General features: G+C 39.2%; 1 protein-coding gene across 6 annotated transcripts in view; it reads right to left on the bottom strand.

The window, feature by feature from the left end:
- NCOA6 (nuclear receptor coactivator 6) overlaps positions 1–12,107 on the bottom strand; it is a 39,966-nt gene extending 27,859 nt beyond the window's left edge. For 4 of the 6 annotated variants that reach the window (XM_026867174.1, XM_026867178.1, XM_026867177.1 and 1 more), the window contains exons 1-6: positions 12,005–12,107; positions 6,420–6,572; positions 6,041–6,315; positions 2,858–3,013; positions 2,148–2,270; positions 597–725 (exon numbers count right to left, since the gene is read on the bottom strand). In XM_026867174.1, coding sequence (XP_026722975.1) covers positions 597–725; positions 2,148–2,270; positions 2,858–3,013; positions 6,041–6,296 — 664 coding nt within the window. In that variant the 5' untranslated portion in view covers positions 6,297–6,315; positions 6,420–6,572; positions 12,005–12,107. The remainder of the gene's footprint in view (positions 1–596; positions 726–2,147; positions 2,271–2,857; positions 3,014–6,040; positions 6,316–6,419; positions 6,573–12,004) is intronic. The other 2 variants (XM_026867175.1, XM_026867179.1) reach the window with 1 other exon arrangement.
- Between the last annotated feature and the right edge of the window lie 6,838 nt (positions 12,108–18,945).

Here is an 18,945-nt window from a genome sequence, read left to right as displayed (position 1 = left end):
TAAAATATTTATGAAAAATGCTGTCAGAATAATTACTGCAGAGCTCTACAGAAGTTGGCAAGTACTGCCATCATTTTATGGAGGGACAAGTAATAAGCCCCTCTCTTTATCTGTAGTCCCAAACTGCAAGTAACTTGTATTAGCAGAACTGTGAAGAATAAACCCTAAACATTCACACCTCCCAGATTTCAAATCCTTAAACTTCCAGTCTACCTACCCCTCCTGCTCAGTCTGGTGCATTTGCTTCCTACCAGAGACATCTGCCTCGTTCAACCAATCCTTCTCTTACCTTTACCTAAACATAAAGCTCAGTCACAACAGTTCTACTACAAAAATACCACTGCCACTGCTCAATGCATTTGAACAAAATACCAAACAAGTTAAGTGACTTATGAGGCACCCAAATTATTTGAAAAGTTTTAGCAGGTTAATGGGAGCAGGGAGGGTTGCACAGAAAGACTAACTCCCAGAAAGGGCAGGGGAAATACTCCAGGACAATTCTGGAGTGCTTGTATGAGTACACACTCAAGCCTGTGTGCTGAAGAGTGAAAATTCAAGAACATTTTCAGGTCACTACTGGGAGTAAATTTTACCACCTGGCTGTGAGGAAGGCCGAGGTGTTCTTGGCTGCAGCTCAGCACTAGCACCACTTGCCACCATAGAGGAGGGCACATTTCCACTCTGGGACATCATGACAGCTGCAGCATTGCTCATTCTTATTAAACCTTTAAAAATAAACATAAAAATTATCAAGTGTTGCAGTTTTTACATAGATAAGAACTTTCAGATTATTCTTTTTACAAGAAAAAATTGTATTTGTTAATAAAACATTTCTTTAGACTTTTAGAATTGTTTGTTCAAAATAACCCGAGGACACATAACTGTGTCTGAAAGGTTAGATTCCCTGGTATAAAACAAAAAGTTAACATCATGCTGCAGCTTTTCCTTTAGTACCAAATCTTTAAAAAAGCTATAGAAGAAAATACCACTGACTCATTAATTATTTGAGCCTGACTTGCCACTGAAGTCACCAAGTGACACGATTAATACATGAACTTAATACATGTAGCAAGATTTTTGCAAAATCACATACTAGAAAGTAACCGAGGTGTTGTAAGAGAGAAAAATGTCAATGTTTCACTTCCACAGGGTGCTGTGTTGCAAAACAGTTTATATTGTTGACCTGTTGGTTATATTTATATTATTCACATTTTATTTTTGACCTGCAGGCAGGAAGCTTATGATCATCACAGTGAAGATTAGAGCAGCCACTTTCAAAGTAAACCTTTCTTTAAATGTTTTAGATTCCTTGTTAAGCACAATGACTTAACTACTCTTAAATCAGGTTCTTACAGAGGTGAAATGTTCTATTCCTTCTCATCAACAGCCACACATGCCTCTTACATTAAGTCTAACAAAAAATGCTCCCAGTTTTCTTAATTGCTTTAAATCCTATTTACTAACATACTAATTAGTTTATTTTGCCTTATGATTCAGCTATTAAAATAAATTACATAGTAACTTTAATTCTTCATAAAATCTGTAGTTAAAAATTACTTATCATGCATATACTAAGCTCTAAAATGCAGTTTAGTAAAACCACACCTCCCAGTGAAAATTCATTAATTATGATCAGATCTCAAAAGTTTATGAGAAAATAGAGAAACTAATAATGACAGTGTCTTGTCTTTCCATAATTAAAGTGGATTTAACCTAAAATAGTTTATTATTGTACACTGAATAAAGGCTTAGGCTCATTTTCATAAAGGTAGACAAACAGAAAACTGTGATCATTTGTGCATATTTCAAAGTGAATTCACTATACTAGACTCAACAGCTTTAACTGTCTTTATGTGTAAAAAAACCCAACAAACCCCCAGACACCAAACCACCAAACCCTCAAAAAAGCCCCAAACCAATCTGCCCCACCCAAATCACTCCAATGTTTGTAGGACAAAATGCAGTCAACTATTTAGTTTACAGAATGTGGGACATGGTTTGACAGTACAGTAACAAGAACACACAATAATTAAAATGGCAATTATAATTCTGCAAACAATAGCTGCTATAATCAGTAAAATTTTATTATTAGCTTAGTAACAAATTTCAGTGTATAAAGCTAAACAAATAAAAACCAAAGAAATTACCTTGTCCCCCTTGCATGGGAAACCCTGTTTCCATTCGCACTGAGTTGCTTGCTCCCAGGGGCCCATTGATTCGGACATCTTGACTTCTGTTTTGAGCTAAAGCTAAATTGATAGCACCTTCCCCTAAAAGTAATGCACCATTTGGGTGAACTGAATGATACACAGAAAAGCAGAATACAGATATTTTCAAAAGGACAGTTAAAAGATGTCACAGAAGGAAGAACAAACTTCACCTGTAACATGCATTTCAGAAGGGCAGTTATGCATTGTACTACCCTTATCATCTGGACTTCAATTTTAAGAAGAACAAACACCATGGCAAGGACAAAATGCCTTTGTTTTCATCCCAAGTGTGCTCTTGGACAGCTGTCCAGAATGGATATTTTTACTGTGAAATCTTCAGAAAACTTATTTTTTAGAAAGCCTTATATGAAATAATTAGGGAAAAAAAATTAGGGCACATTTTTCTAGCTAACACTCAAACACATTTTTTTCAGGAGATTTCCTGATGCTCAAGGATTTTCAGCTACCATTTTATTATTAAACCTATTCTTGAAAGAATAAAAGTCTTGAGGTACCTTTTCACTGAAGTCATTCTTCAAATTACTAAATTAGAAGTTTTGCAACATTAATCAAGTACACAGAAATGTTTATTGAGTATGCTTAACTTCCAGCTTAATGCCTTTGGAAGCAAATTAGGTGTGTAATACCTTCAATTTGAACTGAGAGAATTCCCAGGTCGCGAAGCTGTTGGTTATTATTCTGAGCCAGGATTCGCAGCCGCTCTGCAGCTTCACGGGGTATATTAAAGGTAACACGGACACTGTTCCAAGGCTCTATCTTCTGCAGTTTTAACTTGTTGGATTCTTAAAACAAAAATGGTCAGTCAGTCCAAAGGTAGTTTTCAAATACATATGATGAAATAACTTGGTAAAAAAAGCACAGCTGAAAAAACTGAAACCATTATTTGGCTTTGAAAATTATCAATGGTTAGATGCAGGTACAGGAGATTTCTCCATCAGTATCGGTACAGTGACAGGTACTGCCAAAATACTTGGGGTATTTTCAAAAAATTAGCAACATAAACCCTACCCAATTGATAAGCAATGCAATAGTCCACACAATCACTTGATAATATTACTCAAAAATTGAAACCTTCTGTGGATAAACTACTTTGGAAAGACACGACAATATCCAATAAAACAGATTTACTACGTCTGTTACTCAACCAGACAGATGTGTGAAAAAAACCTACTACAAGAATGAAACACTCATTCTTGAAAAATTTGCTCTACAAGTGCTGGTAAAACCATCTTTTGTTTTAGAAGGCCAGTACCGACAGTGTCCTAGCAGTATTTCATTAAATTCTACCATATTATTTACTTTTTGTGAGCAGATATATTCAATCCACTGCAAAAAAGCCTATTAAAGTCATGCAAAATATTTAGTTGCAGGTTTTCTGAAAACCTATTCTACATGAGTGTTTCTATGTAGATCAGTTGTTTTAAAAGTAACAAGTGTGAATTAGCAAAAAGGTAAGGTGGGTCACATTGGATACATTAATCTGAAGTGGTACCTAACTAAATTATTGCTACTAAATGCATTTAAGGATAATAAAAAAAATATATTCCTAATACAAGTTTATAATCTTCTAATGTCTAGCTTTGTGAAAAGGAAGTCCCTTTGAAAACAGTAAACACTGGCCCAAATTTTAAACAGACAGTTCTTCCACTCTAACATCAGATTTACTATAAGTTTGCTAACTTTTTGATTCTGAAGAACATGTCATTTAAGAATGCCAATAATTTATTCCTGTATAGGAATCACTTGTGCATAACTAATTCATCAAGTCCCTTCTGCTACTACAGTAATGGTATTATTAAATTCATCCTCTTCTTAACTATAAGCACATTTTTGGCTGGAAACATGACAGGAGTAGTTTTAAAACCTCCTTTTGTGGAGGTTTGAACAGTCCTGTATTTACTGTTATTAATGTTCCAATATTTTACATACAAAAACTGCATTATCAGTTTCAGTATTTCTAGATATTAGTACCAGAGTTTCTTGTTTTTCAAACACTACATCTCCTAAGTCTAAACCAGTGTTATTTACTGACTCAATACTCTGAATATCCTATTTTGCTGTGAATCGGTTTAAGTAACTTCTCACATGGATAATTTTCACATTAAATTGACACTGATTTTTAAAATTTGCTTTCTGATTTCTCAGCTGCGGTCTGAATCACATTTATTAATCTTGCCATTAATAACAAACCCAGCATGCAGATGCCTCCATATAACAAAAGCAACTCCATACAGCTACAGATTTGTTTCCATTCAAAAACTATGCAATTCATCTATGGTATTAACACATATCCTTTTACACCAGTAACTGTCTATTAGTTTTATGTCTACTTTCAACTGTTTATAAGATACAGCCCAAACCAGTAGTATTTCTTCACAGTATTTTTGTTTTAGCCCAGCTTTTTTACCTCCCCGAGAGACAACAGCAAGGACCTCAACAACTGACACCAGACCCAACTGACTACAACTGGACAAAATGGAAAGAAAAGAACAAAGTGACAAAGAAATTCAGTCTGGTTATTCAGAAGTCATAGGTTGTTTTTCTGAAAAGGTATTTTACATTATTGAAAAAACAAACAATGCAATGAACATTTTAAAATGTAGTCTAGAAAATTAGTTTTGTTTAAACACAAAGACTGCCTGCCTGAAGAAGAAAGGTGGATTCTTCATTGTATGGTGTGATTTCAAAAGACCATGCAACAGAAGAGCAGCATGCTGGGATGGCACCTATATTTATCAGGAAAAGCTTGGTTCACAAACAGCAGAAAGGAGTGGGGGAGAGAGTGTATGGGCAGTTACGTGGCTTTTAGACTGCAGTTATATGACATCATGCCAAGTCAGATCAGTGCTGCTTGTGGTCGTAGTCTCTAAGGCTCTTCGGGTTGTATGTTCCTGCCACTGCACTTAAGGCAACCTGCCTGGCTTTATCTGTTTCTATAGCAAACTGTACCAATGGCAAGAAATTAAGCCATTAACCTGACTGTTCAAGTAGTATCTGATGAGGGGCACTGCTGGGGAAATTGGTGGTGGGGAGGGAGCATATCATTGGTCCTAAACACCACAACACTGCACCCTTACCAAGGGAGAGCTGTCTGTTAAGACAGACTGTACTTGTAAAAGCAAGACTAAATAACTGAGCAGCTGTAAGTAATCATCATAAGACCCTTTGCAAAGATCCTCAGACAGTGGAGAGATGTTTTTTCCCAGATTTAGATGTGCTGGTAAAACATGTTATTGTCCCAAAAGCCTCTTATCACGCACTAGCTACACAGCTGTCCCAAGAGCTCGATAAGCATACAGGGGTAAGTGAAAGCATTCTATGTCCCCCATCAGGGAAAAAAAAAAAAAAAAAAAAATGTAGCGTAGGTTGATGTAGCTGCACAGGGGCAGTAACATCTTCAACTGAAAAAGTTACTTGAGAGTGAACCAATTTTCAGATGAAGTGGTTTAAATTGGATGGTTTTGGTAGTAAAAGACATCTGTGTGGACAAGTCTGGTTTCACTTTCATGTTACACAACAATGTATAATGGAGGGCAATGAAAGAGAAAAAAAAAACCCATGTAAAACATCGGAACTGAATAGAAGTAAATTAATTCACTAATGAAATCAGTTTTAAACAATAAAATAATTGCAGAAACTTGTACTCTGTGTCTCTGAGAAGAACAGCTCCCACATTTACTAAGAATAACCCAACAAATCTTACTACAAACTAAGTAACTCGAAAAAATTATTTCTTTATACAAGTACCCTGACTAGGTAAATAAGGATATTTTTAAGGACAGTTAAAAAATAACAAGAAGGTACATTACCCATGTGTAAAAGGCCAGGCACATTCTCCAGTATGGTATCTAGTTTCTGCTCAAAGTCTCTGTCACCTATATTTCCTTTAAAAGCTACAAAGATTGTGGAATCCGCAGGAGCAGCCTCCTGTTTCAGTTCATCTTCCTCCAGTCCTGAATCAAAATCCACCTCTAAGTCTTCCATAGCTGAGGAGTACAAGGAGGCATATGTATCTTTCAAGTTAGGTAGATCATCCAAAACCATTGTTTCCAACAATGGGAGCATGTCAGATGTTAAGACGATGCTTGGAAGGGAAAAAATGAATTATAGTTAAGTATAACAATACATGTGTAAAGACATTAACATCTGCTTTCAATGGCACATAAGATCACCGACAGAAAAACCTACCTGGTGACCCAGTGCTAGGGTCTGCGAGACAAACTGTGCGACTTTGAAAACAGTGGCCATTGCAGTATCCAAGCTGTTCATCCACCACAACAAACAAGAGTAGTTTCCTGACAGAAACCTGCTGCACGTGGCTTGAGAAGTATTCCAGTTGACCTAAATGACAGTCAGGTAGAAAGGAAAGTAGAGGAGGAAAAAAAAGAAAAGAAAAATCAATTACATTCATCTCCATATCAGGTCTCCATATTACATTCATCTCCATACACAGGACAAGCAAGCACCCAGTACCAATTCTGCAGTGCCTGACTGCCAAGAAATTATATGACTCACAGCAATATTTTAGTTATAGAAAGATTGGAAAACCCACCAAATTTAGGTTTAGGTACTGCAGATGCAATAGGCACTCCTTTGTCCAACAAAGCAGTAGGAAAGCCATAGCACATTGTTCCCAGGAGAAACTTAGCATCTGACAAATATTTTGCTCACATCCAGGGAAATCTCAGGCATACTATGACTTCTTTCTAAAAGTTTGTAAAGATTTAGGGTTTTTTAGCTGCTTATGCACCTCAAATTTGCTCCCCCTGTGCTAGCCCACAACTCCCCCACCATGCCCCTACTAAGCTTGAGTGAGAATGAACTCAGTAAAACAAGTCACATGCCTGATGGCCCTTACTTTGTAAAATGTCTAGACTTTGCAATAAATTTTACTTGACGTTATAACAGTAATCTAAGATGTTATGTGTACAGAAGTACAACCCATGAGAAAAGTTATCCCTTCATCTACGGTGAGCAATACCAATGTTCAGTTAAGATCCACACTTTTCTGCTCCAACACAAGCCATTACAAGGGCTACAGCACTAACTACTCCAGGCGAGGCCATTTTCACACTCAACACTTTGCAAGTATTGCTAAAGGATTAAAACCATCTACACCAACAGCCAAAGCTGATGTCAAAACCAAAAAAGGGACCTGTTCCTGACCACCGCCGTCAAAACCAAATCAATTCAACAGCCAGAACTGTCAAGACCTCGTAACTCCAAAGCTGTCAGTATTCAGCACAACCCACCCAAAACGTTTAGTTCAGGACAATGCACCCTTCAATAGGATACAGATTGGAGTTTTGGCAAAGGTTCAAGATCTCAACACAAATTAAAACCACAACTCTGAGATTAAAGGTGAGCTGCAGATGCTGGCCAGAAAACAGCCTTTTCTAATAAAAAAAAAAAAAAGCAACTATGTTAGACAAGCTTAGATTCACCTCTACGCTGTTTGCACACTTGCACAATGTTGATGAAGGGACACTATTACAAACGAAAAAACAAGGACTCAGAAAACACCCTCAGCTTTTGGTCAGGTCTCTATGCACACACACTGTGATTTTACAAAATAGGGGGTTTTTTTCTCCCTTGCAATCCTATACCACGCTAGGCAGGCTAAATGGCATTAATGAATAATTAGTTATTTTACATTTAGTTACTGTCTTCTTCATACTGCAGCACCAGGCCTTCATTCTCAAATATGACTCAAATCTCAGATCAAAAACAAAGCTAATTTTGTCTCACAAGCTCTTCTGCAGTTCTGCAATAGAAAGTAAGTAAAAATGTTTCACAGTCACTGATCTATTTCCATAGTGCTTTCATAAACTACTTATTATTACTATGGAAATTTTAAAGATGGGGAATAGATACAAAAATTCATTAGAAGGTGAACACGGAGACAATTAAATCTTGGGTTTTTCTCCCCAAAGGTACTGCTGCTCAGCTCTGTATCTAAATTACAGGTCTGAGTGTTTGGCACCTCCCTTAAGTATAAACTACACAGTTTAATGTCAGGTGCCCAGAAAATGAGAATTAATAGGCATCTGTGAAAAGCTGTTTTAACTGGTTTTCACACATACTTCTTGGACAGGGAATGTCCTTACGAGAGCTGGCTTCACACCAACCAGGAGAGAATTCCTTCTCTTTCTGTAACCCTACATCACTCATGACACACTCATGACTTCAGGGAGAAAGGAGCTGGAAGCCTACACAAATAATCTTTATAATGACCAAGCACAGTCACTCTGTGCACTGAATAAGGCAAGCATCCTATGAAATACAAGTACCGTATTTTGAAGATTACAAAAAAATTATTTATCTGATAATCGTGAGTCTGTTTTTCAGGGAGAGAAATCTCAGCTCAATACACAGGCTCTCATGTGATGAAAAAGTGTAATTGCTTCGGGGGATGGGGTGTTCCACGTGCAGTGAGAAGCAGTACTTCTGACAATCCCCGACAATAAGGAAATAAAAATTTCTTTGCAAGAACACAAACATTTAAAATCTTTTTTTGAACAGAAGTGTCTGAAGCATCCATCTTCTTCTCTGTGAAAGAACAGAAGACTCCTAGATTGCTTAAACCATGGTTTTAAAGACTTCAGGAAAATGCTGCAGATTAGACCAGATTTCACCAACCTCACCTCAACGTGCCAAAATCTGATCGGATTTGTTGAATTTATAGCCCTTCATGAACAGTATTAAAACACAGTTTGCTTAATCCTGAAGTAGCACAGGCCGCCTTTGCTTTATTTGACTCAGAAAATCATAGGACTGCAGGGAAAGCTTAAGTTAAGAAAAAAAAACTCAACAAGATTGAGCTTTAAATTTTACTTTCTGGATAAGAACATGTAGCTACAGCTCCCTTCATATTTTTTTTTTCCACATTATGCTCCTCAAGGATCTCTGCTATATCCATCTTCCCCCTCTCTCTCTCCCCCAACACACACAGTTTAGTCTATTCCTATATTCAGGTATAATTTATCTCAAGTATGACAGGAGGAAGTAATGATTTGCAAAATCTTCCTCCTCAGGCAGAGCACAGCACGCCGTCCATCTCAAACTAAATGAATCCCAGCTGCATCTCTCGTCCTAACAAATTCTGTAATCTCCTGGTTATAGGGTTGACTTCCATAAATCACAAGCCAGCATATGACCATAATTAGCATGTACCTTCGCTCAACACTCTTCCACATAAACACAAAACGCTCTTCTTGTAAGCACACACAGGTAAAACTCTGGTCATTCAACAATTTCTGTAAACTAGATGAACTCCCAGTAGGTTACAGAGTATCTCTGATAAGTAAGAACCATACCTGATCTGCTTAACTACAGCACGTTTCGTGAACCTGAGCATTCATGCTCACACAGCAGCACAAAAAGGTCTTCTAGTATCATTCTCCACTCAAAGAACACGTGTGGCCTCCTTCCTGCCACTGCACCCTGTTGTTTTAGAAGTTCCAATTTAATATTTCCCATTACACAATTGTTTCTAGAAACTCAGAGCAAGTCCAGTGCTACCACATGGCAACTATCTGCCCATGAACCTGGCCTGGGACAGGTTAAACAGCATAAAAAGTGTACGTTTGCTTATTATAAAGTTGGTCTTAGTATAGTCTAATTATAGTATAGTCTAATTATTAAAAATATGTTAACTGAAGTAAGAAAGGTGGGGATAAACAGACAAATAAAAGACTAATAACCAAAATGCACCTGCACTATTGTACAGAGGTAGGGGGTAGCAGGGGAGAGCCCATGAAGAGTGTCCAAACTGAATGACACAGGGCACACCCCAGGCTGCTGGAGGCTGCAGCTCTCAGGTACCCTTAGCACGTGGATGAAACAATTGGCTGACTAACATGTGCAAGACGGAGACTCTCCAGAGGAAGAATTCATGTAGGGAACAGCAATGCCATAGCCTGGTTCTGGGCTGATGGACAGCTGGGTCCCACTGCACACCACAGGGAACCCAGAAGGCAGTATGTCATGCCATGTGTTGTTCCCCACCAACAGCCCTAATAGTAAAAGGAAGCCTGCAGGACAAACCCAGTGCCACGTGATTGGGCAATACTTAGAAAATCCCATCCAGTCCCTGGGAGAGATGGGATTAGAGCAAAATCTGAAACAGCCAGTTGTCACTAACTGGGGAGCAGCTGAACACCGGAAAGCCAGCAGGCTCTGGAGTGCCAGCACCACCAGATGGAACTGCTGGTCTCAGGGCTTAAAAAAGCAAAAAGGGGAAAAAAAAAAAAAAGTATCTTGGTATCCTCATCCTAAAATCCACTCAACTGATCCAAACTTAAGGTTATGTCAGTTTGTTTCTTAAACAGAACTTGAAACCTCTTTTGTTGCTTTCTTCTAACCATTGCACTACACAAAGCAAGTAAACCAAAACAAGGCTTTGTCTGGTAACTTGTCTGAGGTTTTCTACCACAGTCTATTGATTTACAAGCTGTTTATACATTTCAGGCAACTCAGAATAAACACTTTCACAACTGATGTCACACCAGAACATGCACCCTCTCAAAACAAATATGCAAGGAGCCCAATTAAATAAAAAGTACTAAAATCCTGTTCTATGCCTGAAAAAGTACTCTTCCAAGTTACACAAAAGGTTGGAAAAGGTGAGAGCAGAAGCAAGGATGGCCTGCTGGCCTTCAACTAGCAGATGGCAGAAGTCAGCACTGAGCAGGATCTTCATCCTCATACTGACCATTATTTAAAGCTGCAACAGGGAAGACAAAAGAAAAATCAGTCCAGAATTGAGACTGCAATGAAGTTCTCTGGGGAATCCAGAACTGAGAGTGAGAAGAAAAAGTCTAGTAGCAACATAATTCCTGAAGGATACAGAACGCTCCTTGCTTCTGCCTTCATTGAAAAATTATTTTCAAACAACTTAACAGGAAAAAAAAAAAAAGGAAATCAGCAAAAAGCATGTCCTAAATAATATATTTGAATGTTTTCTTGCTTCCTATGTTTTAGGTGCCAGTGAGAAAATATGTAAAGGTATTTATTCAGTTTTTCAGGATGGAGATGGAGGTTTAGCATTCTCAGAATATTGCTGAGAAGACGCCTTTCTTTTAGTACGTAACACATACGCACACGCACTCACACAGGCATACTTTTGAAGCATATCACCTATAAAACCCAGGAACACTCTGATCATAACACCGTCTTTATCGCAAATTTGTTAACAGTGTACTACCCTCCTACAGCTGTCTCAACCATTTTGTTGCCCAGCAAAGTGATCCTGGAGCTTGTTAAATCTGACCAATGAATAAAACTATACACACAACCATTCTATGATACAAGATTAAAGCGACATAACTGGTTTTGGCAAAAATACACAAAAAAGACAAATTCTAGATAAGAGTCATATTGTTACACAGGAGATTAAATAAAGCTAAGAATTGCTGTTGTAATACAAAAGAATACCTAAAAGTAAACTTAAATACGCAGTAAAATTTCCTCTAAACAACTTAGCTAGGAGTAGTTCCAGTAATTTTGAACTTTAAACTTCAGCATTAAAGATGGGTAACACCACGAAAGTGTCTCAACGGTTCTCTTTCGGAGCTGTGTGAGAACAGTTACAAAGCTGATGGCAAATGCCCACAGCCTCTATGGCAAAGTGAAAAGTCCACTCTGGAAACAGCCCAGCCCCTCAAACACACACAGACATTATTAGAGGCAAGGACCTATTAGTGGGACAGTTCAGAGGAAAATATGTAAGACTGGGAGATATTCAAATGCATCAATATGCTTATTTTACCTACCAAAACAAATTCCACAACTTCAGTATTCTGTGGCAGGTGACAGGTCTTCAGGTAATTCCAGACTGGCAAACATGGTTAAACAGCAATTCCCAAAAATGTAATCCTGAAAGAAAAGTACCGTGTTTCATCAGATAATGAAGCAAGTAAATAAAATACTGAATATAACTGTGAATAACTTGATTTTTAATATGCAGCTTTGCACCAAATCCAACTCTCTTCTTAGTAATGGAAAAAGCACATGTTACTATATTCAAATATTAACAGCAAAAACTGAGGATCTGGAAAATTCAATCTTTCATTACAGCCAAAAAACTGAATACTCCCTTTGCCTGGAAATATAATTTTATTCTTCTAAAGATTGCAAGTTTTATCTAAAATAATCTATTTATTTAAGTCTTAAGATGAATTTAATCTAGAAGAGTTTATCTTCAGAAAAAAGAAACTGGCACAACTAGGATGCACTTCAGCTCATCCTGAGCAGGTGCCTAAACCAGCCCAGGTTAAGTTTGTTCCAAAAACGCATTTATGAGCTCACATGATCACCTCAGACAACATTTTTCTTGCAGGTAGCCAACAAAGTGAGGTGAATCCGTCCCCAGAACCTGCTACTGTTCCCGGTCTCATCAGGTTGCACTCAAACCTCTCAGGATAATGAAAATGCAGCAGTAAAGCTAATGGCTTCAGCATAAACAAAACACCATCACCCCCCCCAAATCAAAATGATTTATATTAACACCCCAGGGCTGCTGTTCAAGCAAATTTTCTGCTTATATGCCAGCCTGCTCATCAGTGGGGAAGGGGACTACCCAGCAACAAACTGGGGAAGCAGAAGAGGGAAGACGACTCAGAAAGACAAAGCAAAAATTTGCTATCTTCTATCTAGACAACAAAGTAAAATTGCTTTAAAAGCCTTAGTGTTGTGCCATAGCCTTTGCACTTCTGCCAGCCCAACAACTCAAAGGGAAGGAAGAGTATTCACATTAAATCTGATCATGTATGGTTTGTAGCACTTCTAATAGTCATCTAACACTTTTCACCCTGTGGCAGCTTATTTCTAAATAAGCACTGTAATTCAAGGAGTATAGTACCAAGCAGAAGACCCAAGTAGTTAAATCATAAGCAGTAACTTTGCTGTTTCAGGCTATATGCAAGCTTGCCTAAATACCATGACCAGACACCAAACTGACAAGCAAAATCAAAATGTGAAATACAAAATTTTAATATCGTTTATTAAGTGTAAGCCAAAACTAAAAAAGCTTTCCATGTTCTACAGCAGATACTGCATTAGTTCTATTTTTTCACTTTTTTTATTAAAGGATGTTTCACAGATTATTTTAGATGGCCTAAAATTGACTCATGTAAACTGGCTTGTTACCTCCAAAGCCACGCTAAGTGTTCATGTGCAGAGACAGTCCTTACTTGCCTAGTAAAATCTGCTTTTAATAAGGCCTCAAAGCTGACAGCCCCCATTCAAGCTGTCCGTGCCTTGGCAAGGCAGGGACAAGAGTCGGCATTTGGCTGAAGGGTGGTGAACTGGAGGGAAAATCATCTGAACTCCTTGCTGCAAGGAACTGAGGGGCTTTTCGTTCCTCCAATTCTCCCTTTGAGGGAAAGGGTGACCCTCCCTCAGCACGGGTATGAGATGGTCTGCAGACACGCAACTGCTCCAGAGAAGAGAGGACTGGGAACGACAGGCTGCCCTAGCAAGCTCCAGCAAGAAAGTGAAGACGGGCATCCCAGTCTGTGAGAATTAACTGCTGCTGTCTCCATCCCCGTTGTACACATGAAATCTGGTTAAGGAAAATAACTAATCAACATTGGTTCATTAACTCCAGCTCTCATTACAGTAAGTTATCTGAGAGAGACTTTGGAAAAGCCTAGAGACTGAACTCATACCTTAGTGGACACCGAGGAATCCCTGAAAGCAGCCCTGCAAAGCGTCCCATCTACACAGAAAGTTCTGGCTAAAGCTTACACCTTCACAAATGTCAAGAAAACTAAACAACTAAGTCTACAGGAAGGCAGGCTTCATTCACTCATTCTGATACAGAACTACTCACCACTCCTCACACTGTTCTGCTGTACTCCCACAGCCCTCAAGCATAAAACACCTAAACCCAAGTGTTTCCGACAAGGAGAAAGTTACAACTTGTTATAACACATATGACCTTTTGCAGTGATATCTTGATATATTTTGACAGCAGGTTTAGCGGAACATTGGTTTGTTAAAGTTTCATAAAGTTTGTTGACACCCCACAACTCATGCCAAGCTGCAACGGGCACGTCTCAAATAATCCACTGATTTCAACAGAATTTGACTGACGAGATCATCAAGGGTTGCTTTAAAAAGCAAGATGGTAACTCCAGAACGAGTTTCAACTGCAGCTAAGTTAGCAACACAGTAATTTCCAATTTCAGCAGCTGAGATACCAACACAAGAAGGCTGCCAGTCTTCTTCCTAAGTCACAAGTTAACTCAGAATCAGCAATTTTCTTGGAAGCTGTAGTCTATACAGTGTACTATTTGAGCAAGCACCTCTCATTAGCTGAATTATTAATTTCACATGTTAAAGATATCCTCATTTGGAAGAAATACACCACAGCTTCTAACAGATTAATGCTATGACAGAGCTTTGCAGCATGTAACTTTTCACAAAGATTCGTTGATGTAATCAGCAAACAAGTACAATAAGATGCTGTTTAAATCAGATGCATCTTGACAAGAAACTGTATTTTATCTTGCTTTCCAAAGGCTATGAGAAAATTCCTTTTCAAGTAGCAATCTATCTATTGTTTATGTTGCAACAAGCTTTGTATTTGGAGTTGAGTTTAACCACTAGCAAGCCCTTCTGGGCTGACATGCCCCCAGGTACTCCTTTATCACCAAATTCTAAGCTTCCTTAACTCCGATATAACCAGTCCAGGTACTCTTGTGACTAACTTAGTTCTGAACTAAGATTTGACTGAAAACTGCACCTCTTTGCTGTTACACAATTCTTCTTTCTTACATGTAATAAAAGTCTAGGAAATTTCACTAAAGTTTTTAAAATTATGAAATGTTATAAAGTATGAAGAAACAATTTAAGCTAAATCAGCTTAAAGTATTCCTTTGATATGAGACACTCAGTAACACAGAGACTGTTTTCCCCAACCAAAAAAACCCCATCCTCATATAACAGAAGCAGGTAAAGCTTTTGTTAAAATCAAGATTGTTCAGAGTTTCTTGGTTGTATAAAAACTCGCAACTTATTTTGTGCTGCTCTGGGCTTTTGGATGAGTCAAGTTTCAAGTGTTATTTCTTGTCACTACTGCTATTAAGAACCATGTAAACGCTGGTCAACTCTGCACCTTCCAGTAAAACTAGGATGCTGCAGAACTAGACAACAACACATTCTTGTTGGGATGGGAAGAGCACCCCAAAATAGCCTTAGAAGGAACACTTTCCCATGCTGCAACCAATGAGACACTATTTCTTGTCCAGTATTATTCTTAATTGAGTCTCGCTAAAAAAAATGGTAATGTTTTTGTCTTGGGAGGTCCAACTCCTACAGCCATAATCCCAAGACTGCAACTGCTAACCCCTCAACTTCTCTGGGAAAAAGACCCATCAGAATCGCCAGTCTGAGCCTTGTATCTCATCTCTCATGTGCTCCCCAGTCACTGATGGCAAAAATGATCTTGTTACAGACACTAAAGCTTCCAATTTATCAGAAAGCAAGACAGAAATAACTCCTCACATTTTCTTTGTATCATCCAGTAAGGAGGGAGGCTTGTGAGCATGCCTGCGCACATGTATGCAGAACAGAGGCTTGCATCCAATTCAGTCTCTGTAAGTACTCCCAGAAACCACGATGAGAAACGCCATCTCATGCCAGCTGCACAGTCTTGATAGGTCATTTGATTTTTAAAAGAACAAAAATTATAAAACAGATATGCACAGGACGTGGAGAATTTAATAGCATGCATCTTTTGGTGGAAATAACTCAATTGGTCCCTTTTATACATCAAACCTAATGTTCAGGCTCCCACATATGCAACTCAGTATAAGCAACTTCCTGCCCCAAGTTACTGGTTTACATGAAGACAAATGAATTTAGACAAGGCTTCATTCATCTTTCAATTTTCATACAAATCTGATCCAAACACCTGTTTAGGGTTATTCTTCAAGACTACTCACTGAAGCTGAAGAAGCAGGCAACTGTCCTCTCAGTTCCAAAAAGATGATGGCTCTCACGAGCTGTGGAGTCCCATGTGCACCCTCCTCCTTCACCCTCGCTCCCAAACCAGCTACACTGTGACACGACGCGGTCGCCTTTCTTTTTTTCCAAATAAATAAAGGGTTATTTACCGTGACACAACCTCAAGGCTGCAATGTACGTATGACAGAATTCACTTCTTGTTTGTATTTTTAATTATGACAATAGCAATTTTTGATGTGCTATTCAGAGTGCAGGTGGGATGCTTGTTAATAGCATCAACTAATGACAGAACACACACTGGATGGAAAACGACCCCCAATGGACTGAGAAAAACTCCAGGCTCCTGGACCCATGCAAAACTTCCACTACTATCCTTCTGTGTAATCCAAATCTTAGATGAACTTTCAACTCCAGCAGCATCACTGAAAAGCCTTCATTCCTGCCTTCCTTCTAATTAGCCAGGACACTAGACAAACTGAGTTTCACACACCACCTTGAGCCAAACCTTCAGCTATCAACACATACAAACTAAGGAACTATGTGGTTGAAATGCTCATTCAGCTGCAACTGGTAGTTCCTGCTGAAGCAGTGATCTGCTCTGGAGGGGACTCCAGAGTTCATAGCAGCACCAAGACAAAAGACAAAATATCCATGGCTTCAGCAGAGCAAGGATGAGTTGGTCATCTGGCTAACAGATCTCACCACCATTTGACGATGCATCTTCCCTACCTCAGGTCTGTGTCATTTAGGACTTATCTTCCACTTCTGCCCCTTAACTTCTACCAATCCTATGCATTCTCTGCCATTACTTCTGCTCCAGCCCAACATTAAGGCACAAGTTTGGTTGAACACAGTTTTTGCAATACACAGGTTTAAGTCTTGCTGTTCAACAGTCTACACGCTAACAGGCATTCTGCTCACTCCTATTCTCTCTAGGCCACAGCGTTTGTATTTCTCAATAGAGACCGCATGATTTTGAAACAGACACCACCATCATGCCTTCTGCCCTTCAGAGGTACACTAGTGACCTATAAAATGTCACTATTCCCAATGCAATCAAACTGTTACAGACACGTTAACTCTTTGATATCTTCAGTAGCAAACCCGTTGCCACTGCAAATCTATTTCATTATCAGTTTGAAATATTTAACATCTACTACAAAGGCACGCAATCTTTGATAGCATCATACTTAAACAGAACAAAGAGTGGCATTACGATCATTCAACAGAATTAATCTCTACACCTCCATATTTTCAAGTATTCAAGCCACTGAAAAATGAAAATGCTATCACTTAGTTTAGGGATGCACAGAGGGGGCCTGGATTTCTCCACACAGAGGTTTTTTTATTTTAAGGAAGCACCTATTTTTTACTAGAATAGTGTGAAATTACTCAGTTGGAAGCCTGTTGTAAACAAGTCCTCCCTCCAAGTCCTATAGATCAAACAGGCTTTCTGGAGAGAATGGCTGGAGAGCACTGCTGGGAGTTTTTCCAGCCAAAATCTGAAGCCTAATAGAATACCCTTCTGTAGGTTTAAAATACCAAAAAACATCATTTCTCAGTAGATCAGTGTGCAGCCTCCTGTTATATTTTTTCCTCATAGGAGAGTCATGATACAGTATTACTGTAACAAATTTCCTGATAAACCCAGTTAATTTTCAAAGAAAACCATGCAGCTCAGTGCACATCTGAAGAGCATAAGAACTTCTAGCAAATACCTTGATATCTTGCTGTAAGGTTTAGACCAGAGGCTGGCAGACCTGGCCATTTTGGATACGTGCCTTGAGACCTTTGTTTCTCCCTCCACAAGATGCACAGAAAAGCCTGGAATGTTTGCTATGACTGAAAAAGAGCTGCTAAATCAAAGCTGCTCCTTTTCTGAAAATGCTAAATTTGTTCCTTGTTCTCATATGTGAAATACTAAAGGATATTTTAGCTAAAGAACCAGTCAGAATGAATACAATGCACAATAATAAACGCCAACAACAGGCAGTGTCTTTCCTCTAATAAAATTCGAATGAGAACGGTTTTGGGGAGTGAACACAAATGTGTCTGTCCGGAAGCTGAGGGGTTATGAAGACACAAAGCTCGTAATGCTACAATTTGTGTCCAGCTTTCAAAACCACCCCAAGGTGAGCGACAGCAAAGCTCTCTGCTTCCCATTCCCCAAAGAAGTCTGAAGGAATCGGAACCCTGTGCTGAGATGTTCTAAATGTAGATGAAATTTAGAGAAAGGCAGAAACCAAACAGAGGGAATAATTACAAAACCCCTCTGACCATATTAGTTACCGAGGAACTGAAACAAAAGCTTGGGTTCAAAGAAACGTCAATACATCCTCAGTGACATCTTACAAAGACGTCAACGCCCGCATGAGGTCAGGGCTGAGAAACTAAAATCAGAAACAACGTCCTAAGTCGAACAGAAGTTCCCGTGGCTGACAGCACCCGGACTGCTGCCCACACCTGGCTCAGAAACGCTTTTTCCTCCGCCGGGAAATCCAAGGGTCAGCGCTGCAGACCCCAGCGCCCACCTCTCGGTCTCGGTCCGCAACCGGGGGCGCAGGGCTGATTTCAGGGTTTAACAGGTTGTGCGAAAAAAGTCGAGATTTGAGTGCCGGGAGAGAAGGGGCCGGTTCAACGGCCACCCCGGCCGGGGCAGAGGTAGGCTACAGGCCGCGGCCGAGCGGGCTCACCCGGCGCGGGGGCCCTAGGCCGCGGCCCCCCGCAGCGCGCTGACAGGCTC

The sequence above is a fragment of the Athene cunicularia genome, unplaced genomic scaffold (assembly GCF_003259725.1).
Source record: "Athene cunicularia isolate RWA unplaced genomic scaffold, athCun1 SCF_2, whole genome shotgun sequence".
Classification (NCBI taxonomy): Eukaryota; Metazoa; Chordata; class Aves; order Strigiformes; family Strigidae; genus Athene; species Athene cunicularia.
Note: the sequence above shows the minus strand (reverse complement) of the source record. Positions and strands in the feature narration are given on the sequence as shown.